Source organism: Corella eumyota, chromosome 1, assembly GCF_963082875.1.
Source record: "Corella eumyota chromosome 1, kaCorEumy4.1, whole genome shotgun sequence".
NCBI lineage: Eukaryota > Metazoa > Chordata > Ascidiacea > Phlebobranchia > Corellidae > Corella > Corella eumyota.
The window spans coordinates 17,976,120-18,000,396 of NC_137490.1; the positions used below are offsets into that span (position 1 = coordinate 17,976,120).

Consider the following 24,277-nt stretch of genomic DNA (forward strand, 5'->3'; position numbering starts at 1 on the left):
AATTAGTGCGAAAAAATACCAGGTAAAGATCTATATTGCAAAATAAATAAAGATAGTACCTTATACTGGTTTAGTACTTGTTTTTCTCCTTATTATGAGATTTTGATTTTTTTCTAATATACTTATCAGAAGTTGAACTTATTTCGCTCTCGGATGACTCCTCCTTATTCTTTTTGCTCTTTTTTTTCTTACTCTTCTTCGATTTTACGGGAACCTTTTCCTCCACCCATTCATCCGATGAAGAGTCTTCAGAATAGTGAGAAGATTTTATCTTCTTCTTTTCCTTTGGTGATTTGCTTTCGTCGTTATGCCGTGAACGTTTTTGGGATTTCTTTTTCGTTTGTGAATCGTGCGACTTTGATCGTGATTTTTGTTTTCGTTTTCGTGAACTTCTGTCAAGAGAAACTGATCGTGAACGGCGTGATTTTCTATCTCGTGAGCGTGACCTTCTATCTCGTGAACGTGACCTTCTGTGACGTGATCGCGACCTTCTTTTATGTGACCGTGATCTTCTATCATGGGAACGCGACCTCCTGTGGCGGGAACGTGACCTTCTATGACGTGCACGTGATCTTCTATCACGTGATCGTGATTTTCTTTCACGTGATCGTGATCTTCTTTTTCTTGATCTTTTATCTGAAGTTCCATCACGAGATCGCGACCTTTTCTCTCGTGAAAGCGATCTTTGGCGTCGTGATTGTGATCTATCACGAGATCTTCTAAGTTTTCTCTCACGTGATGTCGATCGTTTCTTTTCTCGTGATTGTGATTTTCTTTTTTCGGAATGTTTTCTTTCGTGAGACCGTGATCTGTCATGTCGTGAATTGAGACGTTCGTCATGGGATTTAGTAGATAAGGTTTTATCCTGTAAGTCATTTGTAAGTAATTTACTGTCTAATAACTTTTGTAATTGTAATTCATTTTCATGGGTTTCACGAATATCATCTTGACGATAATCACGTGATGAATTCTTGCCAACTTTTTTAAAAAAATCGCTCGATTCAAAACTTTCAGAATCGCTTGAAGAATTAGTGGTAGTTGTTTCAACTTGACTTAGTCCACTTTGCTTTATTTTATTTAAATATGGATTTGAAATTTTGATTTCAGGCTCATGTTCAGAATCCGAGTCTTCTAAGCCTAAATTAAAACAAATTTCCACTTTTTTGTGTTTTTTAATTTAAAACTGTGCCTAAAATTAAATTTGTATACTGGTAATAATATGAAGCAAATAGTAATGTCACATTTACGCCTTTATCATTTTTATAAGTTAAAAATAAACAAATTAACTTGCGAACAAACAAAAAATTGTCTGCCTAAAACAAAAAAAAAATTTTAATCAGTTTTTTGTCTAAAGAGATTTTTTGTGTAAAAATTAAATAATCGAAACACACCTTCAAGTTTTCGCAATCGACTGAGTTGTTTTTTATTAAATGCCTCGACTTTTTGTTCAATATTCTCACACTCCGAGTCCTCGCTCTGAGACTCATTTTGCTCGTTCTCCTCCTCATCCGAAGAGAGGTTCTCCTCATCGGAGCTGTATCCACTTACTATACCTTTATTTTCATAACATTAGTAATAACCTGCCCCCATGTGGCCAATATTTTCCGAGAGCAAATACGCACAAAATTTTGTTTAAATAAAAAATAAGGTGTTTTTTTAAAGTGCATAAAGGTGTATAGGATTGCAAAATAATATGTTGTTAAAAGTGGAATAATAAAGAGTGTATTATACTATAGTAGATTATAAATATATTTCATGTTCTATAATTTGTAATACTTTTCTCGACCATGTACTTAACGAAGTTTATTAATAACTTACCAAGTCTGCTGATTGAGGCTAGTGCAGTAGACTGGTTTAATTGCTTAGCTGGGGCTTTGTCCAAAAAAACAAGTTAACAGTAAAGTGTACAAACCAATTAAACTGCTTTATTCTCCGGAGAAATGTAATAAGATTTATTTGTTCAACAAACAAGAATTTTTAAAATTGTTGCTTAAAATAAATTATTACAAGCATTTTATCTTATTTTAAGACATTTTTAGGCTACATAATACCTGGTTGTTTACCTTTTACTAATTTTTTGTAAACTTTCTGAGCGATGTCATTTATTTCGGTGTTGGTGACTTCCAGTAAAATCTCAGTCATCATTTTTCGTACTCTCATGATCTTTAAAACAAAAAATTATCTTTAAAATAAATAACTTTACATTTAAATAATTTAGCAAAAAGGGGAGCAAAAATGTTTTGTTTATATTGAAATAGAAACCTAAAAAAATGTAAACAGTTGTCAGTTACAAAGAATAACTAATTTTATGGGCCGAGTTAACCAATAAATTTGTTTTTTTAAACAAACTTACAAGCTGATGATTTCTTTCTTCTTCTGTCATATCAGGTTCCCTGTTTTGGGAATCTTCTTGGGGAAGTTCTGCATCTGATTCTTCACTTTCAGATTCCTGTAAACAAAAAAAATTATTTTTAAATTTTTTATTTTAGAAATCTGTTTGCTAAATGCCTTAGTTAAAAAGTCATATATAAAAATTAAACAAATTTAACTTTTAAAAATGTTTAAAGTTTAAAATTTATATAAGGTCTAAAAATGATAGAAAATTAAAAACTAGTAACTTTAAACTTCAAAAAAACTTACAAATTTGCTTTTAATTGTTCCATCCTCTCTCTCCACATGTCTCTTCTTTTCAGCTTCCTTTTGAGCTTGTTTGGCAATCTCTGCCTCCTCCTTCTTCCTCTTCTCATTCTCCATCTTTTCCAATCCTTCCCGGATCCATGCAGGAAGCAACTTCCTCTTTGAAGCCTCTGAAAATAAAAGTAGGTTAAAATCCATTTTTATAAGAAGCCCAAAAACCAAAAAAAGCTTATTTTGTTGATTAAGTTTCAAAATTTATTTAAAAAAGTTTAGTGTATATATACAATTTATTATTTTTACCTAATTATATAAAGGCCTGTTTTTTTTATAATTTATTAAATTAATAGTAAACTAATTACACTAATTAAATTTTGCTAGAAAGGGAAAGCTGCTTCATTTCTATAAGTGTTGTGATCCAATATTAAACATACCTAACTGAGGAGCCATATTATATTGCATCATACCCATGGGTTGGTTGTTCATAAACTGGTTGTTCTGGTTCCCGAACCATCCTGGTGGACCACCCCCTGGTGCTGGTTGCCATTGTGGTGGTCCGGAAAAGTTATTGTTCCATTGTTGTGGTGGTTGTTGTTGTTGAGTTGGTTGTTGTTGCTGGGAAAAACCGTGAACAAATATTAATTAAACAAATTTAAGTTGCAATAATTAGTAAAAAGTTAAAAAAACTTTATTTTAATATAGGATTATTTACAAAATGTGCTTAATAAAACTTGGGTTATTAAAAAATATAGAGCATAGAAATTGAAAGCCAACCATATTTTGACGATTGGCAAATTGTTGCATTGCAAAGTTGTCTGGTCCCCCAAAATCATGACTGCAACGAAAATTTTTGAAAATTTAGTTTTTTTGTTTTTTTGATAAATTTTTGTTATAGCCTTTACAAGTTAGAGCTATGCTTACCCTTTAGTTAATGAAGGTAATGGTGGCTGTTGATTAGATTGATTTGATGACTTTATCACATTGTTTTCTAAATGATTTATAACAGATTTAGGTGTTAGATTTTTCAACTTGTAATTACCAAAAAAAATAGTTTTAATACTTTTTTTAGTAATATAAATGTTTAAAACATTAGCTATTGGCATAGGGGCTCCCTGGAAAAAGTTGCAAATACAAAAAAATACTATGCATATTTTTGTTAAAACAGAATTTTGACATTAGTTTAATTTAGTTTTTTATTTACCTCCATTTTTAAATTTTTGATCTTCAACATGATCGTCCGGAGGAGCAGGTGGAAGTGGAGGTTTCTCCTCCATTGGGGGTTGGGATTGAGCTTGATTAAACTCATTCTGAGCTGGCCAAGGTCCCCCACTCTGTTGTGGAAACCCTAAAATAGCAAAATTACGAGATAAAAATTAAAAAGCTATATTTAAACTTTACAGTTTTTGACATTAAGGTTATAATTTATAAAATACTTAAAAATAACTCTAAAATAGTTAAACTACAAGTGACCTTGTTGTTGTTGTTGTTGTTGCTGCTGCATGTTCCATGCAGTGTTGTTGTTCCATTGACCCGGATTCCAGTTTTGTTGTGGCCAATTGCCTCCTTGAACTTGACCGACATTTATACCACCATTTAAAGTGTTTGGTTGGTTGATCTTATATAATTAAATTAATTAGATACAGTAAAAATGTTTAAACAGAAAATACAACATTTTTGGCTCATATTTCAGACTGTAAGTCATTTAGGTTTAAAAATGAAGTGAGTATGATTATATAATTTTGAAATAAAAAAAATTAAATATATAATATATATAAAAAATTGTTTTAAAACAGTAGGTCTGCATAGTGCATTTTATAAGTTTTATTATAAGGTTAATAGTTACTGGAATATTCGAGGTTTGATCGTCAGACTCTTTGTTGGTAATCCATGCTTGCGCTAGTGCAGCCCAATCCACCGTGTCTAAAATATTATTAAAAAATGTTAGATTTTAATGACAAAAAAACAGTATTTACACCATTCTAGTGTCTGAATGTGTATTTTTTTTCATACTTGGGTTCTGTTGCTGGGGGTTCACTAAAGACCATTGGGCGACATTTGGTTGCCACATTAAAGTGTTTGTAAGTTCAAATTGTGCCTACACAACTCAATTTGACAGTTACTCTTAATCTTAATTTTAGAAATTCTGTTAAAAAATAACGTCTATCTGTTACACCTGGCTAACAAGTTATCGCAAATGTAACACAAACCGAAATACAACATGTACAATAGTTTGATTTTTTTGTTTTATTTAATTGTCTTAATTGTCTAATCGCATTTGACGTCGATCTTAACGTCCATAAACTGAACAAGCTATTCTGTTGTTCAAGAGTTGTCAATTTTTTTTTATTAAAAAAATAAATTTTTAATTTTTAAATAAAATGTCAAAGATTTTACATCTAATAAATAAATTTTACTTCAAAATAAAACTAAACATAAAAAATTAATATAAAAACACAATTGATTTAAAAGCAGGTCCGATTTTAATATGTTGTTTTACATACCTTTACAACTAAAGGCCCGTTCACACGGCGTACGCAACGCAACGTAATGCAAGATTTTGCAACCATTTAAAATAAACAGAGACGTTCACACGTACGAAAGTTTCGTAAGATTTCCTAAGCGGTATACTTTTATTAAGTATTGTTTATTAAAATTTTAAAAATAAATTCCTAGAACTCGTAAAGTTACGTAACGCAAGATAACGCAGCGCAACGCTACGTTATCTTGTCGTGTGAACAAGCCTTAAAACATACTTGTTTTTAATTATTAATACAATATTAACTTTAAACATAGATATTACGTGTAATGTAATACCTTTGCTACAACAGCATAATTCGTATTTTAAACCAACAAATCATTTCTTTTACTTCATTGTGTTTCAATTTTTAAAGAAATACTTTTTTCAACAAAGCCTTATTGGTTTTCAAGAGGTGGCGTGCTGAGAAAAGAGGTGGCGTGCCCAAAACCAAAGTCTGTAAAATTTTATAGATAGTGCTGACTATGGTTAACAAAAAAACCAACCGATAAAGTCAAATATAAATATGAGGCCTTCTCAAGTAAATATTAGAAAGATTCTTATTTGAGCCTAACCTTCAAAAATACAGAACAACTGACAGCGTACATTAATTTTATTTACAATAATGGTGATGCTTAATTGAAAAAAAATCATTACTTTAAATTAAAAAACTATAAAATATAATAATTTAGCAACTAAAAGGTCTAGACATACACACTAGTATTTGGGGAAAAAATAATTAAATATTACTAATAAACTCTAAATAAAGCTTTAATCTTGGATATCCCAGTTAATGATTATTAATATCAAAATTAAGTATGGAAAAAGTTTTGGAAAATTAAACAATCACCAAGTAAAAAGCATGTACAATATATACATCAAAAACAATTTAACAAAGCAAATAAGAATTTAAAAAAGGAAATGTTCACCAAAATTAATTTAGTCAAAACTTTACACAGCAAAACAAATTTAACTCAAACTTAAAACTGAAAGTAAAAAAATTAAAACTGAAAGTGGAAAAAAAATAAAACCCATATAAATATGTATACAGTTTTATTGGATATATGCAAAAAATTATTTACAAATTGATATCTGTTAACAAATCGGGTTCTTTCAATCAGATTCCAAAAAAATATAAAAAATAATTGAATTTCAAACAAGGTACAATTTTTCCAAAAAAATTAAAAAAACATTGTAAATCATTTGGACACTCTTGCAAATGTTTGTCAAATCAAAAATCCTTGGTATAATACATTTTGGATTGGTTAATATATCTTATTTAAATTGCTTTCCAAAACGACCAGTCAGTTAAACAATTCAAAAATCCAAATTGGAATATTTTATTATTTTAAGTATATTTCTTTTTTTCACACTTTTTTCCCCCACTGATTGGTTTACAACTCATTTTCTTCAAATTATTCTTTTTTTAAGCATTTTGTTTTTAAGATTTTATTCTCCAATTAATTCCAGTAGATATTTCTTGAAACTTTTTTTCTTCCAGAATCTTGTTGCAAAATAAAAATTTTCTTTCTTTTCAGGTGCTTTTCATTCAATAAAACAACAGGCTATATGTGAGCACCAGCCTTAAAATTTGGATGAAACTCTTATACTACAGATGATTTCTTGATGATATACAATTCAATATATATACCGAAGAAAATCTATATACATCATATAATTTTTTTACGGCCTTTCATTGAAACAAGACTCGCAATACCCCAAATATTCACTACTTCCATTGTTGCCACATCTCTGATTAACACACAACATATCACTCCAGGGGGTTTCAACATTTCCACGGCTTGCTTGCGTTTCCTGCCAATCCTTCATGCAACTATCACAAAGCCCTCTGTTCTGAGGTACCCCAAACCTGTTGCATCCATCTATCTTACACTTGAGTGGGTTGTTTTGTACAGTGGCTGTGTCATCTTCTTCGTTTTCTTCAGTATGACGAAACACAGCGCTAAAGCTTGGCGCCTAAAAAATAATACGGTTGCAAAAAAAATGACAACATTATAATTAAAAGCTTCTATTTATGCAACATATAAAATGGTTCAATTTTAAGGGATTAAGATAAAAAGTTCTGTTGTAGGAGTTTTTAATAATAGTGTTCAAAATATATGGGGTCAAGTAAAAAGGAGTTTGAATGTAATGACTGCCTTTTTCCATGTTAACTTTTATAAAATTTTATTAACATTTTTTTAAACTTACAGGTTCCGCATTTTTGTCATTCCGATTTGTTTTGATTTGGTAAACCTTGGGCACTTCACCAGTTAAAAGAGCTGTGTTGCCACTTAAAAATTGCAACTTCATTGTCACTTTGTCTTCAGCTGTGCGGCTGTAATTTGTTTGCACGATGCCATGGACGTTAACAAATATTTCAGGAATATCTCTTTTCGAAATACGAACAAAAACCTAAAAATTGTTTAAAATATTTTTAAGTTATACAAGTTAAAATAAATTAAATATTCTAATGGTTTGGTATATTTTTTAAGAAAAACTTTAATTAAACTTGAAATATTATTCATCTACCTTGACTGTTTTGCCTATGTAAGTCGCCCTTAAATATAATCCAATTGGACATTCAAAAGTAGCATTTGAAACACCTGTCACCACTTTGTGGTTTTTGGTATTTACAACAATTGCTGCGCCTTCTGGCAATCTTGACAAAGCAAAACCAGAAGATAGGGAATTCAGGGAAGAATCTGAAAAAAGTTAAGAACAGTTTTATATTGTTGTTCTAAAATTTAGAAATTTGGTTACATTAAAATAACTTTAGTTTACAAATATGATTTTTAACCAATAACTTGTGTACCAATGCTATCCTGTTGCTGAATAGATCTAAATAAAAAAAATTAAAAGTTAACAAACAAATTAAAAAATAAAAACAAATAGGCACTTTGTTGTTAAAAGTTACCTGTGGTCATTTAACGGTTGCAATTCTAAACTGTGCAAGTCAGAACTGTTGGTTGGAATTTCCATTGGGGAATCACTAAGATTACTGTTACCTTGATCTGCATTTAAAGAATTTTCTTCATTCATATTTTCATTCAAAGAATTTGGGGTTTGATTTAAATTGCTGCGATCACTGAGATGAGAAGGGTTGGGTCGCTCAGGACTATTAGATGAATCGTGGACTATATCACCAGAACAACCACGAGATGTTGGTTCTGATGTGTTTCCTTGAACCTCAACTAAGTTGCTCATTTCTTCATCTTGATCTGTTTGATTTTGCGCAGCAGAAGCCGGCTCTTCCTGATTTTGTAGCTTAGGGGAAGTCGAATCCTCATCATGGGTATCTGATACAAATGCATTTGAAGGTACACCATAATTTTCAACTTGAAGATCTTCAAAATCAACATCGTTTGCATCGATTGTAATAGATGAAACAATGTCATCTGGTTCCAAAAATGGGTAGTTGTTGTTGTCAGTGAAGCTCTTTGGAAGCATGTTACGGCCAGGTGGATGAGGGGTAATTCTGGGTGGGTTTAAATTTTGATTTGTTTGCATACTTGGAGATTGGTCATACAAGTTTTCACTGTCTTCAGGATCCTAAAGTAAAATTTAGAATGCAATAATATATTTTTAGTTTTTTTTTTATACTGAACTAACATTATAAATTTTATCTTTTACAAATAAACCGATTTTTTAAAACAACATTTAACAAATCTAAATCTTGAAGCATTTTCAGAAGAAAATTATTTGAACTAATTTACATTCTCCATTTCAATTGATTCAGAAGAAATCACATTTTCTTGATCTTCAAATTTTTGTTGATATTGAAATATTTTTTCCTGAAACAACTTTTTGGCTTCCACTTCATTTCTTTTTTCAAGATTTTGCTTAATAATTTCAAAGATTTTGTAAACTCCATTTTGTTCACCATGGGTCATTCTTGGTTTTTTTATTCTTGCTGCAGGGACCTATAATTTAATTTATTTTTTTAATCTGTAATAATTTATCATAAAAAATGTTACAATTTGTGAAGTTTAACTTTGTAATCAACACAAAAAAATACTTATTTTTATTAATTAGATTTACCATTTTTGACAAAAAAAAACTAGATTTTTAACCTCTTTTTTAGTTCCCCTGGGATCTATCAGTGTTACTTTGGTTAAAAATAAATATTTTTTCAAAGCATCTTTTCTTTCATTTTCTGTTTCACCAATAAATGGTGTTCTAAAGATTTTATGATTAGCATCCTCTAACGGAAAAACTGCTTTTTTGTATGGATCTAAAAGATGTGTTAGAACAATTAAAAATTCCATTTCAAATAGAAATATAAGGCGGTATATAGCATTATTTTTAACCAAAATAAAAAGTTAATTTAAAAATCACTAAATAGTTAATTTTAAGAAATTTAATATTTAATTTAATCATTTAAACCTTGTGACCCATCATCAAGAAAAAACAACGGCCTGTACTTTTCATTATTTACAGCCAATAAAATTGGAACATTCACAAATTGAAGTTGTTGACGCAAAATTGGTAAATAAATTGCAGAGTTATCTTTTTCTAAACATAAATTTAAATTTAAATAAAAACAGATTTTGATAAGAACAAACAATTCCTATAAAGAAACAAAAGTATTTAAAAGAATTTTAAATTTTACACACACAAATTTCAAAATTAAAATTTACCTGCAACTATTATTGGTCTCCTTTGAATATGTGCCATTAATAGTATATGAAAATCTGTTATTTGATTAACATTTAAATTTGACCACTTCTGATGAATATTCTAAATAAAGTAAAATTTAAATTTTTTTAAATGTTTATACCAATTGGTTACACTTTTTAATGTATCATTTAAATAAGATAAAAAAATTCCCAAAACTACAAAAATTACTTTAAAAATGTTTTCATTTTGGAATTTAAATAGAATGAATAACAAAATTAAGATTTATATATAAATTTAACTTTACAAAAATAGAATTACTTGGTTATTTGAAACTAAAAAGTTGTTTGAGAAGATTTTATAAAAGTCATGAGATTCTTTGGTTTGTGAATTTAAACAAGTTTGGAGAAGTTCTGAAAGTAGTTGTTTTGAATTGTTTTTTAAATTTCCAACAATAAGATCAACAGAATGATAAAACGTTTCAAGAACATCTACAAACATTGAAAAAATTTTAACTTAATAGGTAAAAACATAAATAAACTAGACTATTTAACGCAAAACTGAATTTTATTAAGTTACGAAAAAAAACTGAATTTTATTAAGTTAAATTGAATTTTATTAAGTTACAACAAAACTAACCAATATAAATTGGTATGGTAGCAAGTACTACAGTTGTCCAATTAGTTGTATTTGATAAAATTTTTGTCATTTGCTTGTCCTCAACAATACAATGAAGATATTCACATTGTGGTAATATCATATTTGCCCATTGACCCTAAAAAACAATTCATTTAAACTTTTTTAACATTTTAATTTATTACTGAGACAATGTTATGGAGTGTATTTAAAAATTATAAAAAAAAAAATTAAAAATTTATATCAAACTATCTGACCAGTAAATTTAAAACCATTCATATTTAGTAAAAATAGCGTTAACTATACCATTATTTTTTTTAACGATTCTATAAATTTTTGAACTTCAGCGGATTGATTATCTTCTTTGTTCATTTTAAATTTATTTCCATCAAGTATTGTCTAAAAGCAATTATTTATTTGAATCCTGTTACAAGAAGTCGGCCTAAAAACTTGTCATTAGTAGATTTTTAGTGCACGTTAAATAAATAAGGAAAAAATCATTTTATCTCGAAGATCGTCTGTAAACTTTTCCTAAAGGTGGATAAAAAAGGGGTATTACCCAAAACGGGGGTTGCCAAAAAGTTGTGCAATTTAAAATATTTCAAATTTGAAATAAAATTAAAATAGACGCAACACTTGCAATCCCAAAGTTTTTAATTAATATAAGAAGTAGTTTAAAAATCTGCTAAATTGCACAATAAAGTTAGTTTTATAAATAAAAAAACAACCCCTTGACTTTAATTGAACACGTTTGTAAAAAAATTGCAAAATAAAAATAATGCAATTACAAGAAAAAAACCTAGAGTAACAAAAAACAATTTTTGTTTGATAAATGCCTTAAACGAATAAAAAATATTAACTTTAATTTAAGTTTAGCATTTTGTTCTTATTTTTGGAAACACTGGTATTAATGAGAAATTTATTTTCAAGTATTGCACAAAAGCACGTGATCCCAACTTAGCGGGAGTATTTTGAGTTGCACATCATCAAATCAATATACAATTTTTTTAATCTATTGCAAATCATTGCAGTACCAACTGTAATCATTTGCATAGCCTATACCCAAATAAAAAACCAAATTAGTAAGTATAAATAAAAAAAGATTTTTACTCTTGATGTCGGAAAGTCGAATGCGCGGCAGTCGAATGCGCAGTTGCCTGTGGCAGTTTTGGATATTATAGATTATAATTGCCCGATAAATATGCTGCTGATTAAGTGCTGGCTCAGCAGGAGTATACCGTTTATAGCGCCTTAACTCAAAGACGCTATAGCATAAGAGAAGTTGGGATTGAACCCACACCCTCATGTGTGGTGTAGCAAGTGTTCTTACCACTACACCACGATGCCGGTTTATTAATATTGTTATAAAATTGTAATAACCCGAAGAGGACTATTTTATTTTTAAACTTGTAAAAAATTACCCCTTAAAATAAAAAAAATCAATAAAATAAAAAAAACATTTGGACTACCTTTTTGTGCGGTTGGTTGTAAACATAAGATGGATAACTGCCGCATTCAAGCATCTTTGAATATAAGTTTTACTGCACAAATTAAATATTTTACTTCTTTAAAACTATTTTGCGGTAATGTTTTTTATTTAGGGCATACCTTTACTTGATAAGTTAACAATTTGTTTCAATTAATTTTAATTTTAGTAATAGTAAACTTACTAATATAACCAACAAGTAATATTAAACTTACCAGTATAACCAACAATTTAGTACAACACGCTATACAACAAATTTTAAATGTACATAACTTGTATAATTTAAAACTTGTTTAAAAGTAAACTAACCTGTAAAAACAAAAATTAACTTGAAAATCTTATATTTAATGATAGAAATAAAATTTACACAGAAGGTAAGTTAAACTGTTTCAGATTACAAAAAAATTTAAAGTCTGTTCTTTAGTTAACTGAAACAAAAAAATAAAACACTAGTTCCGAGTCAGCGACTTCGTAAAAAGGTATCGTAAAATGTTACCAAATGAAATAAATTCTGTTCAAGCAGAAACTCTTACAGCTACCCGTTCATAAGAGAAACTAACGTTAGCATACCCCTTTCCCAATGCTACTTATTATTATTTATTTTAAATAAACACGAAACGCTTTCCATATTTATATACTCCTTTATTTCTTTAAATTAACTCCTTGATTTAATTTTATTTAATTTTAAAATATTTCTACTTAATTTCAACCTTGACTTCGTTATAGTTACTTTAGTTCACCCTTGACTTCGTTATAGGTTTTTTTTCAAATTGACACTTTACACATGAATGACTTAGAATGTAACACTAAAGTAGCGTATTGAATTGTTTACCAATCCTTTTTTTAAATTAGTTATTTTTTAATGTGAACGATTCTTTAAATAGCCCCTCAATAAAGAAAAATCTGACACTAAACATTTGAACCGAAAAACAAAATTTTCAATGAGTCAAACTTATTAGTCATCAATTGTGTAATTTTTAATTTTTACAATAATAACGGCTTAAATTATAACCTGTAAACACAACTTTTCATGTTTTGCTTTGTTTAAAAATTAGGAATTATACATGTAAATTCTATGTTAACATTTAATTTACTCAATCCTTAAATGTGCAACCCAATAACTTTTGTCAACTTCAACATCTTTGCAGACAAAGTATTATAAGTCGAAAGTCTAACGCAGCTTTGGAATTACCAACTTTAACAATAAACCCTGGTCGCATTTCTATCTACCTTGTTTGGTTTAATAGCAAGGTTGTAAAATACTTGTTTACCGAGAGTCAATATTTATCTTATCGTGGCAATATCAAATTTTTTTTAAATCGACGTTTAGTCAAACAATTAGTATTAAACTTAAAAGCGAGGTACCTGGCGTTCGATCCCAGCTGCCTTAATGCCTTAAAGTCCTTGGGTGAAGCGCTCATTTGCAAAAAGTGACTAAAATTTAAACTTAGTTAAAGAATCTGATACCCAAGTTAGTTTTTAAATGTTGAAAGTTTATAATATTTAAAGGCTTGATTGTTTTAACATTATCTAAAAAAAAATTAAAATAACCCGAATAAATAAAAAAAATAAAAGAGTAAAAAGTCAATATCAAAGTCCCATTTGTACAGCTTACAGTGTTTTTATATACCAATGCTGTTAGGAATTTTTTCAGGCATAAGATAAGTATACGGATATTTCAACACTTCATTCCTTTCCTTCATTTTTTCATTTAAAGACTTTAACTCAGCTCGGAATTTATTTTGAATTTCAAGAACTTCGGGTTCAAGAAATAGTTTATTAACAACCTCGCCTATATACACCTGAAATAAAACAAATATGTTTAAAATTATTCATTTTATGACCTTAAATATCACCATCGCATGATCATAACGCCAATGTAACCAAATTCCTTTTTAAAAGAAACTAGTATTTACAAGCTACGTTTCATTGTGTCAGCATAATACACTGTAAAAACAACTGACTAAGGCCCATTATTGCCTCGATCAATATTATACAGTCTTTATAACAAAGACCGAATCTAACTTTTTAACATACGTAAAGTCTGAGGTTTAGTCTCATACAAAGAAATACTTCGCCAATATCAGTTGTAATATCAGTAATGTAATATCAGTTACACAACTAATTCAATTGTTTAATTTTAAACTGTTTTTAAACTAAATTGTATTCAATGTTTGAACCAAACAAAATGTTTACCTCGTCCTCTGCATATTCAGACAATGAAAAAGAAAATGAAATCATGATACTTGCTGAGGTGACATCCGGAAGAGTGTCCATGATCCTCTGCATCGATCCCTAAAAATATTGACTTTGTATATTTTAGAGGGAAATAACATCAATGACAACATAATTAAACAAACAGAGGAAATAAAAAGCAACCACTTTGTTGATTATTGCAGTTGCGTGTGTAATAAGTTTTGTTTATTTATTGTCGAAATGCATACAATGAATGACTATGCATTATTGTATAGAAACGAAATTTAAATTCTTTAATAATAGCCTTAGCAACCCATTGTCTAGTTATCGCATTGACACAAAAAATAAGCTACGCCAACATAGGGAAAATCCATTGTTAAAATTATTGAAAATTTCGATGTGCATTGAATTTAATTTTAAAAATAATTTACACCAAGTGTTTTCCCCAAAGAAAACAAAAAAATTAAAATTGATTTGTACCTCTCCTTTTTTGTGGACTGGCAGCCTCATATTACAAGGTGAATTAGGTACAAACTTATAAGTTTCCACCTGACCAAAGTTTACAGCAGCATGCTGAGCGGAACTTGTAAAGATAAACATGGTGCATAGTTCGACCTAAACAGCAATATATTTGTTAACACACAAAACATTACTATTAAAGATTATTAAAAAAAGTATTATTAACCAATTGGTTGATGGTGTTAATATGGTCCGGCATTCCTCTGGTATTTCCATCGAACCATCCGAAACCCTCGTGTGCAAGATCACGTGACCAACCCTGAAGCTCAAAGTCGTCTTTTATATCCTTGAACATAAATTTTAAAACAATATTACATAAATTAAAGGAGGTATAATAAAACTATTTTCTGTTAAGATTTGTAGTTTATTTTTTAATTTTTTTTTAAGTTTAATGAACGTGATGTTATATTAGTTTCATTCATAAGCTTAGTAATTAGCAACAAAGTAGTTAAACAAATATTGTTTGTATTATAGACCAACGCAGAACTTTATTAATTATTGAATTAAAAGTATTGTATGCACATGTTTTATTTAAACAAACACACGTTAACAAAGTAGTGTTGTTATGTCTTAAGGGAGTACCTTGTCGTTTTTATAGTAGAAGCAAATTATATCGGTAACATAACTCAACAAAGCTTCCCATACATCTATTGCATCGTCCCTGTAGAAATAATTTGGAAGTAACTTCGAATCGTCAGTACCTAAAAACGAATAAAAATAAATTACTTAAAAGAAATGATTTATAAAATATTACAATTTTGTTTTTAAAATACAAAAACTTTATAAGTTTGCACTAATAGTAAAGGAGAAAATCGATAGAGCGTTAAGAAGTTAACAAGATTATATCATGAATATAGACCAACTTATCTAATTTTGGGTTACAAAAATTGTCCAAGAGGAACTAAACGGTATACGGATCAAAGCCGAAATTATTACAAACCTAAAACCCAAAAATGTTAAATTACCCTTTTTCTTGAGTAATTTGGGGATGTTTAGTTCGGATAGGTCAAATGTTTCGTTTGTATGACGCAAAGTTTCGCTGGCACCTAAGATATTACAACTTGGGGTTAAAAAATAAATCAAAGGGTAACTGTTTTATTATGGTTAATATCAAAAAAGTTCCGTAAATGTATTTTAAGCTTGTTTGGTTTAAATATAGGATTCGTGTAAGTCTACAAATCTCTTAAAATTTTATTTAAGCTAATTATTTATAGACAAATTGAACAACCCTCTAAAATTAGAATTATAAACCCACAACATCTTGCAAAGTGAAACTAATAAAATATATATATTTATATGTTTTGTTAACAATGTATGTTAAATAAATCAGAACATAATACAATAAAAAGGTTTTGGACTTACTTAAATGTTGTGCCCTGTTAGCTAATGAATTAGGTGGAATAATAATAAACCTCGCGTCAGTATTAATAGAGGGGGCATTTATAACGTGGGGCCGCAAAAGTTTATACACTGGGTGACAACGGGGAAAACACCGAAACATTGCAATTGCAACAGTCTCCGAAATTGCATGAGTTCGATGAAAATGATAAATCCACTGCAAAAACAATAAACAAGATGATATCATTTTACAATAAACAAGATGATATCATTTTACGTAAATGCAAATTTATTTTAAATGTAATATGTACATTTAGTAAACAAAATTAAGATTATATTTTTAATATCTAGAATATCTACCATCAGGTTAACTTATGACGCAACATAAACATACGCACATCCGTATTTCAAATCGATTAATGTTGTGAAACTAACACCATTTAACCAAACAATACCATATGTGAATATCCCATGTACTAGAATTATTAATAAACAAGGCCAAACAGTTAAATATATGAAAAATTGTAACGGTAAAAATTCATAAACGTTTTTATAAAAAAAACTATTTTAATAAATTGCCAAGTTAATATTTCAACTTTTTTTTAATAAAAAAAAACTAAAACACATTATATATCTACCTCATGTGCACCAAACATTGCTGATTTAAAATACAATTTAGCCAGCAACCAATCATGTTCCTGGTCGTTTGGAGTGAATATTGATTCAGGGTCGTCTGGTATAAGTTGTATTGCAAGTGGTAGAAATTTTGATTCTTCATCGATGTAAAATAAACCAATGCAATCAGGACAAACAAATTTTTGACCAGTGGAAGGGTTAATGTTACGCTCGATGTCACGTGTGTATGTGTAGTCAGATATATAAATATGTCCGGCCTAAACATATCATTATTATCTATTTATGTTATTTATATAAGGCTTATGCATAATAAATTGATGACTTGGTATGAACAAAACAAACGCTATGGATATTATAAAGATCAAACGTTTTTTTATCAAATTAACTTTAGGTAAAATATCATCAACTAAAATTTAACAAGTTGTTTTATAGCTAGTTTTTTAAAATTGATAATAAAAAATTGTAATTTTAGGTTGTAAAAATTCAACAATAAACCAAAATTTATTTTTATTACCTTTTTGTTTGCCGAACGTAAATCGTAACATGTAAAAAGTCGTAAATAACAAAAAAGTAAACATATAAATTGCTCATAAAAATCAACAAACATTAGAAATATTTAAAATAAAAACTAGAAACATCAAAATAGAAAAATCAAACATTTTACCTCAATCGCATGTTCCAAAGAAGTTTGTAATAAACCTTGAATATCTTTGTCAGTAATGTTGCAATAAGATGGAAGTTGTCTGCATCTTTCGAATGCTAAAGGTGAAACTCCGTTCAAAACTTGACGTCCCAATTCTTCATCACTTTCCCAACTGAAAAAATATACATATGTTAACAAAATGTAGTGGTCTTTGCATTTTTAACTGTACTAAACAGTATTGCAGTTTAAAGTTTTGTTTAATAAAGTTATGGGTTTAAAAAGGTGACAGTGTTTTTTTCTTTTTTACTTTAAAAAATCCCAACGAAGTGTTACATTTTTACTGATTTAAAATAGTTCAAAATATGAATGTAAAGAAACACATGATTACATATGAAGATGTTTTTAAAGTCTATCAGATAATATTTTGATTCCAACAGATTTCACTTAAACAAAGCAATGATATTTACCCAAATGACTTTGTGCAATATAAGGTAAATAGTATTAGTTTAATTAAATAAAATATTACTTTAACTTTTCAAATTTAAAATTTACTTACTCATCAAAGAAAGGTGGATCGGGTATATGTAAATGTTTGTACAATCTTTTGTAATCAGTCAAAGTACGCAACTTTACAAAGAACTCTGAAAATATTGATACAATGATATCTATATTTTTTAAACGAGCATTCACGAAAACATAAAATATTGGAAGAAATACTTAAAACTAAAGTATAAATTGACATAAGATAAGATTTGTAGTTTCGCATCAAGATAAGAAAGTAAACATATTTTTTTCAAATTTCATCGTTGAAGAAGTATTTAAGTAATAAATCAAAATACGAAGAAACAAATATTTGCTAGGTCTCCAGTATAACTGAATTGTTTGCCTTGTTTAAGATTTTACCCAATAAATTATGTAAAAAATTAAGAAATGGGAACCAAAAGATGGGGAAAATTTATCTTAAGGAGAAGCGGTCTTTAACGAGATTATAAATGGAACCTTTTAATAAAAGTCATACAAATATATTCCCTTCGGGATTGCACCCATGAGAATTCACCTACAGAATAGCCTGTTAACTTCCGCTAACGTAATGTTCAATAAAGTAAATTTTTCGTTTAAGTATCATGTTTATTGGTGCAATTCCTTATAATGGCAATAATATAGCCACAATTCCGCGTTATAATCAATCTCGTTGTTACAATCTCGTAGCACTATAAAATATATTCAAACATAAAATTTCTTTTTTAAAAAATAATAACTTACTTCTAAACATGTTGATTCCACTGTTGTAAATTACATTTAACCCGGATGCGCCCAGACTTTTTATGCGGCCATAATTTCTTCGGAGTACAGTGGGAAGACCAAAAAAAGTCCGGGCTTCCAAAAATCGCGGGTGTCCCCAGAAAAGATCTCCTTCTGCGATATCGGATCGCCATTTAAACTTTTCCAGGTTTACTTCGATTTCTTTTGCGCGCATTTGTCTGATGACGTCATTTGTGACGTTGTGAGATAACGTGGCTGTGTAGGATTTATAAAAACAAATATTATTGATTTGGACAAAGAAAATTTAGCATAACAACATACGGAAAGATTAAGTTGTAATTGAACTCGGAACCCCTTGGTATAATATTAAAGTAATGTTGTTACCTACCCTTTGACACCACCCCACGGTTGCACATAAGAACAAAGAATTTTAAATATACCTTCCCCAGTTGTTACTGATATCGGTTCCCTTTCCACCCAGTCAAACACGGAAAATTGATAATCCTTATCCAAATACGTCACTACAATGACGTCACATAACCATAAATCTAATCCATAACCAGCCAATTCTGTAAAAATATCAAATTCCAAATAATTAATGCAAGTTTTAAACCATGGGTGCAAAAAGGGTTTTAGCAGTAAATTATAATTATTATTTTGTTTAACTTACTTAATGACAATATAACAGGTTGTCCGATAACTTCGCCAGAATGCTGAATGTTTCGAACAATTTCATTTGCACCACCCAATCTGTTTCGAATAAACACTCTGCCTCCTATTTTATGCCATTCGGTTTCACACCCCTTTGATCCAGTTATTTTTACATAAAATCCCGATAGTGTACCAGCCGTAACATACCTCTCAGACGTCTGAAAAGATATATTTTTGGCAGTTTTTTTTAATTGAATAATTTAAAAACAAAAATTTGTTTTTTAGTATTCATTTTAACCCGAAGACTACTCGGAAAATCCTAAACATCCAATTTCTTTCTTCTTTTACTACTTTTAAATTTATTTTTTTGGTTGCAAAATTCGTGCTAGTAGGATAAAGTATAGAAAAATACTATATTAATGCTGTTACTTCCTTAAAACAGTATAAAAATTTAATGTAAAAGTACCTTTATCGATAACTTATATTCTTCAACCATAATCTTTTTTCAAAAAATGATTAGCGAAAAATTACATTCCGTAACAAATAAAACGCTAAGCCTAGACAACACACCTAAAAAAATTCTGTTTTACAATAATAAATTAAATGCTTCCACCAAAACAGCAATAACAATAAAGGGTGGGTGGTTACTTTAATAAGCCTCAAAATATATTGATACTGGGAATAGACTCTTTATTGAATGACGCAAATTCCTGTTCTGAAGTTTCACATTACCTAGGTATATGTTTATTGTTATGATACTCGTAATGACTTTATTTCCTGCTGGTAAAAGTGAATAAACATTTAATTGAATCACAGATGATGCATATTTTGCAAAATTAAAGTAATTAAAACTTTTATCAAAACGTCGCAACAACACGTAAGTTTTTTCGGTTAATATTTTTGGAAAATTAGCCGTCATTGTGTTGTTGCTTAAAAATGTTTGCCAATAAAACAGTTTTAATAACCTTTTTATTTGAAAAAACACAAAAAATAAAAATTCTTCTAATATGAACCTGTCATGTGTTATAGCACTATTTACTGCAGTAATAATATCTCTAAAGATAAAATGGTTGCGACAACTTGCATTAAATGGTTGCGACAACTTGCAATTGTGTTGTATGTACGATTTAAACATTTTGGCAACATCTTTATTTCTTAGATTTTTTTTCTGCTGCGAACAGTCACAAATTACAACTTGTGCTTCGAAACTATTGTTGAGACAACGTAAACTTGCCAAGGATAACAATATCGTTGTAGTAAAGTGTAAGAAAATATACGTGTAGATAAATCAATATGTTAATTAAAAGGTAAGGTGTCAGTGTTAGTAATAACTATTTAAGAGTATATATAACGTTTATTTTTTAGATGTTTTAAAACTTTACAAAATAAAAAAATGAATTTATTTATGAAATTTCTTCACTATATTACCGGGGGTAGAAGATTATGGTTCGTCAAAGATGTTTGTGGAATTATTTGCGTTGTTATAACATGGGGACTTGTACTGTATGCTCAGTTTGTTGTAAATTTTGTCATGATTTTTCCTAATTTGGAAAATGAAACTATTTACGGACTATTTAACTTCTTTTTGTTTAATACTCTGGCTATACTTGCTCTTACTTCTCATTTTAAATCAATGAGTACAGACCCAGGAGCAATTCCAAGGGGTAATGCAACAAAAGAAAAAATCGAAAGTCTAAATCTTCAACCGGGTGAAATTGTATACAAATGTGCAAAATGTTATAGCATAAAACCCGAAAGAGCACATCATTGTAGCATTTGCAAGCGATGTATTCGGAAGATGGACCATCACTGCCCATGGATAAACAACTGTGTCGGCGAAGCAAATCAAAAATACTTTGTCCTTTTCACATTTTACATTGCGTCTATATCTTTACATGCTTTAATTATGGTCGTGCTTTATTTCATGAAGTGTTTTAAAACACAGTGGGGTGATTGTGCTGCCTTTTCGCCACCCACTACCGTTGTATTTTTAATCACATTAACTTTTGAGGGACTTTTATTCATGCTCTTTACGTTGATAATGTTTGGAACACAAATGCACTCGATTTGCAATAACGAAACTGGAATAGAACAACTTAAAAATGAAAAACATTGGAATCGTGGAACTAAATGGTTAAACGTGAAATCGGTTTTCGGAGATCAATTTTCAAAGGAGTGGTTTTTTCCATGCTATGAGCCGATGGTAGCAAAAGAAAATGTTTACCAGTACATTGTTTAAGATGTTTACAGTTTTTGAACGGCTGACTGTTTCTCAAAAAACTATCTAAGATTTTATTTAATGGTTTGTGTTATTTTTGTATCTTGTATGTTATGTTTGTAATTAGCGCTTTTTTGTATGTTGAAGCCTGTTTAATTGTAATAAATTGCAGTCTTATTAGACATGTTAAAGTTTTTTTAAGTGTTTTGTAGCCTTAAAATTTCTAAATCTAGAGCTAAAGTTGAAATTTTGATCAGGCCTTTGTGTTGAATTGGTTATTTTTCTTAAACGCACTTATAACAATAAAATATAATGTAGTATTAGTTACAGAAATAACACAAAATAATTTGCATTATATTGTAGTATAAACACATTCTATAACCTTATGCACAATCAAATAAAAATTTGAATTTGTAAAAAATGTTTTATTTTTTTTTAGTTTTAGGGTTTTTTCGATTTTAATTTATATATATAATATGATTCTTTTTGTTTTGTTCACAACTTATTATATTAATATTAGTGAAAAAATCATATAGCATCTTATAATTCCCATTTATAATAGGCTATATATATATCATAAATAATTTAGATATTTATTCATTAGACGTTTTACAAATCCTTGGTTAGAATAGATACAATTTTAAAGAAAAAACTTTTTTATGTGTATCAACTTTAACTGAGAAAATGTTATATGCAAATTTAAAAATAAATGTTTGTTAAAAATATGTGGTTTAGGTTTTTTTTAAATTGAGATAGTTACTTAAAGACAGCATCAGTATGACTTAAGTTGATAAATTTTAAAATCTTATGGCACAACAATTACAGACAAATTTAAAATAAGATTTTAACAAATATATATTTATCATTATTTTTTACTAAGTATGCATATTTGTTAAGTGCATTTAAGTATAGTACTGAATACAAAAAGTGCAAAAATAAAAAAAGGGAATCCCCTATTGTTTAGGTAAAAATAAATTTAAACTCATGTATAAAAAGGTGGTACGCACCAATTTAACACAAACTTGCAATAAGGTGTTACTTTGCATTATTTAAATTCCATATTCTTGACATGACAGGCTTGTCAATTATTCCTTGACTTAGTATACCCTCAATTAATTCCGATTGTGAATTTGATACAAAATGGTGCTTCAAAAATTCACCAAATGGATCAGCTTTGACTATATTACCACAATGTACAGGTACTCTAATAATTCCCAAACTCTGTTAAAATTAAAAACATTAGTAGCAAGAAATAGAACTTACATTAGCATAAAACAGATAAATTATTAAAACTAACAACACAAGTTTAATCAATAATTTATTTATAAACATACCTCACCGCCCCAGTCTTTAGCTTTTAGACAACCGCTTTCAATCATTTTAAATTCTTTTTCCGAGTATTTTTTAACATAGAAGTGGTCAATAAAAGTTGGTGTAATCCAAGAGTTTAAATAATCAGATTCAGAAAAGAAAAATCTAAGAAAAATAATAATAATAAATTTGCAAAAGCATAAATTAAAATTTTTTTATATAAAAACTTACCTATTTTTGTAATTGTAGTCATCAATTCAGATTGCAACAATATTGAAAGTTAAAATTGTTTTGCCAATCTTTATATCATAATGCTTTTTTAACAATAAAAAATTATATACCAATATAAGAACTAAAGTAAATGCTCTTCACAATTCACCCTGATGGTGAAAATGTCAGCTATCTGTTATGGTTGATAGTTTTTTTTTAAATTATTTATATAAAGTACTGGCATTTCAATATAAAACACATGTTACCTAAAATATTACAAAAAAAACACATATGCTAGTAGGTCAAATTCAAAATTTAATAGTAAATGTTACTAGTACAAAACACAAATAACTTACTCTTCCATTAGCCCAAGTTCTTCATGTAACTCTCTGTTTAATCCCAGAACAACTTCCTCATCCTTCTCAATAAGTCCTCCAGGAAATCCCATTTTCCCATCAAATCGTAACTGCATCTGGGTATACCAAAAATTATTTATCTACTCAAACATAACAAAACTAGCAGCATGGTGTAGAAAACCGGCAGCATGGTCTAGTGGTAAGAACACTTGCTACACCACACATGAGGTCGTGGGTTCAATCTCCACTGATCTCATGCTGTAGCGCCATTGAGTAAGGCACTATAAATGGTATGAACTCCTGCTGAGCCAGCACTTAATCAGCAGCATAATTACCAGGCAATTATAGTCTATAATATCCCAAACTGCCACAGGCAACTCGAGATGGTTCGGAGTAACTGATGTTACTCTATGTTTAAGTCGCGCATTTGACTTTCCCACATCGAGGATAAAGATATATACAAAAAAAAAACTAGACAATTTATTAAAAAATCATAATTTAGCTTACCATGATAGCGTGTTTCATTGGAATATGACCAAACAATATTGCATTAGTTTTACAGTACAGAAATGCATGTGCAGCTAGTTTATCTATGTTTTCATATGGAGCACTCTCCTCATTTTTGTTGTAAATTTTGAAGGAATCCTGGTAAATGTCATTGTAGTTACAAAAAAAAACGTAAAGAGGGTCAAGCTTTACATTTTAGTTTTTAAATTAGTTTAAGTGTTCTGACATAAACAGTAAACGTTTTAATTATATTAATTTACATTTTTATTAACACTAATAACTTACATCATTCCATGGGCTTGTCTCTTTATGTTCCATTGTCAGGGTTGTGTATTTAGCCAAAAAAAACAATAATTTAAAAAGTAAATATATGTAACTTTCGTACAAGATACACGTGGAATTTATTGTTTCAGCAAAAAATGTCAATAAACCACTAAAGTTACTTTGCTATACCACAACTTGACATATAATATTTTTTCGTTTAACAAATTAGAATGCATACAATCAAAATGTACGAGTAGTAATTGGTTTCATTCTAAAA

The 24,277-nt window shown here is 29.0% G+C and overlaps 5 protein-coding genes across 7 annotated transcripts in view; 1 reads left to right on the forward strand and 4 right to left on the reverse strand.

The window, feature by feature from the left end:
* The window catches only part of LOC145757970 (uncharacterized), a 98,246-nt gene extending 93,467 nt beyond the window's left edge, over nt 1-4,779 (reverse strand). Inside the window, exons 1-13 of one of the 3 annotated variants that reach the window (XM_082572481.1) lie at nt 4,645-4,779; nt 4,478-4,554; nt 4,105-4,249; nt 3,836-3,979; nt 3,556-3,622; nt 3,409-3,469; nt 3,069-3,249; nt 2,641-2,807; nt 2,354-2,449; nt 2,064-2,163; nt 1,819-1,872; nt 1,392-1,553; nt 75-1,137 (exon numbers count right to left, since the gene is read on the reverse strand). In XM_082572481.1, coding sequence (XP_082428607.1) covers nt 75-1,137; nt 1,392-1,553; nt 1,819-1,872; nt 2,064-2,163; nt 2,354-2,449; nt 2,641-2,807; nt 3,069-3,249; nt 3,409-3,469; nt 3,556-3,622; nt 3,836-3,979; nt 4,105-4,249; nt 4,478-4,554; nt 4,645-4,702 — 2,375 coding nt within the window. In that variant the 5' untranslated portion in view covers nt 4,703-4,779. Of the gene's footprint in view, nt 1-59; nt 1,138-1,391; nt 1,554-1,818; nt 1,873-2,063; nt 2,164-2,353; nt 2,450-2,640; nt 2,808-3,068; nt 3,250-3,408; nt 3,470-3,555; nt 3,623-3,835; nt 3,980-4,104; nt 4,250-4,477; nt 4,555-4,644 lie in introns of all 3 variants that reach the window. The other 2 variants (XM_082572482.1, XM_082572480.1) reach the window with 2 other exon arrangements.
* A 965-nt stretch (nt 4,780-5,744) lies between these two features.
* Nucleotides 5,745-13,277, reverse strand: LOC145757004 (uncharacterized). Its single transcript, XM_082572410.1, has 15 exons — nt 13,254-13,277; nt 12,104-12,197; nt 11,872-11,943; nt 10,709-10,801; nt 10,406-10,541; nt 10,088-10,257; nt 9,790-9,889; nt 9,536-9,664; nt 9,223-9,383; nt 8,866-9,072; nt 8,067-8,701; nt 7,965-7,990; nt 7,682-7,854; nt 7,361-7,564; nt 5,745-7,126 (listed from the first exon to the last, which is right to left on the reverse strand). The coding sequence occupies exons 3-15, from the start codon at nt 11,923-11,925 to the stop codon at nt 6,833-6,835; spliced, it is 2,382 nt and encodes a 793-aa protein (XP_082428536.1). The 5' UTR covers nt 11,926-11,943; nt 12,104-12,197; nt 13,254-13,277; the 3' UTR covers nt 5,745-6,832.
* Nucleotides 13,278-13,503: 226 nt separating this feature from the next.
* LOC145757020 (allene oxide synthase-lipoxygenase protein-like) lies at nt 13,504-19,716 on the reverse strand. Its single transcript, XM_082572411.1, has 14 exons — nt 19,601-19,716; nt 19,154-19,352; nt 18,924-19,052; nt 18,484-18,738; nt 17,777-17,861; nt 17,242-17,392; nt 16,580-16,834; nt 15,966-16,158; nt 15,569-15,649; nt 15,186-15,304; nt 14,770-14,889; nt 14,565-14,699; nt 14,085-14,183; nt 13,504-13,690 (listed from the first exon to the last, which is right to left on the reverse strand). Exons 1-14 carry the CDS (start codon nt 19,628-19,630, stop codon nt 13,511-13,513), a joined length of 2,031 nt encoding a protein of 676 aa, XP_082428537.1. The 5' UTR covers nt 19,631-19,716; the 3' UTR covers nt 13,504-13,510.
* Nucleotides 19,717-20,474: 758 nt separating this feature from the next.
* On the forward strand, nt 20,475-21,784 carry LOC145764134 (palmitoyltransferase ZDHHC3-like). Its single transcript, XM_082575723.1, has one exon. It carries the CDS (start codon nt 20,528-20,530, stop codon nt 21,371-21,373), a length of 846 nt encoding a protein of 281 aa, XP_082431849.1. The 5' UTR covers nt 20,475-20,527; the 3' UTR covers nt 21,374-21,784.
* Nucleotides 21,785-22,033: 249 nt separating this feature from the next.
* LOC145762981 (U8 snoRNA-decapping enzyme-like) lies at nt 22,034-24,256 on the reverse strand. The gene is made up of 5 exons (XM_082574724.1): nt 24,022-24,256; nt 23,737-23,874; nt 23,230-23,345; nt 22,687-22,828; nt 22,034-22,573 (listed from the first exon to the last, which is right to left on the reverse strand). Exons 1-5 carry the CDS (start codon nt 24,052-24,054, stop codon nt 22,388-22,390), a joined length of 615 nt encoding a protein of 204 aa, XP_082430850.1. The 5' UTR covers nt 24,055-24,256; the 3' UTR covers nt 22,034-22,387.
* Between the last annotated feature and the right edge of the window lie 21 nt (nt 24,257-24,277).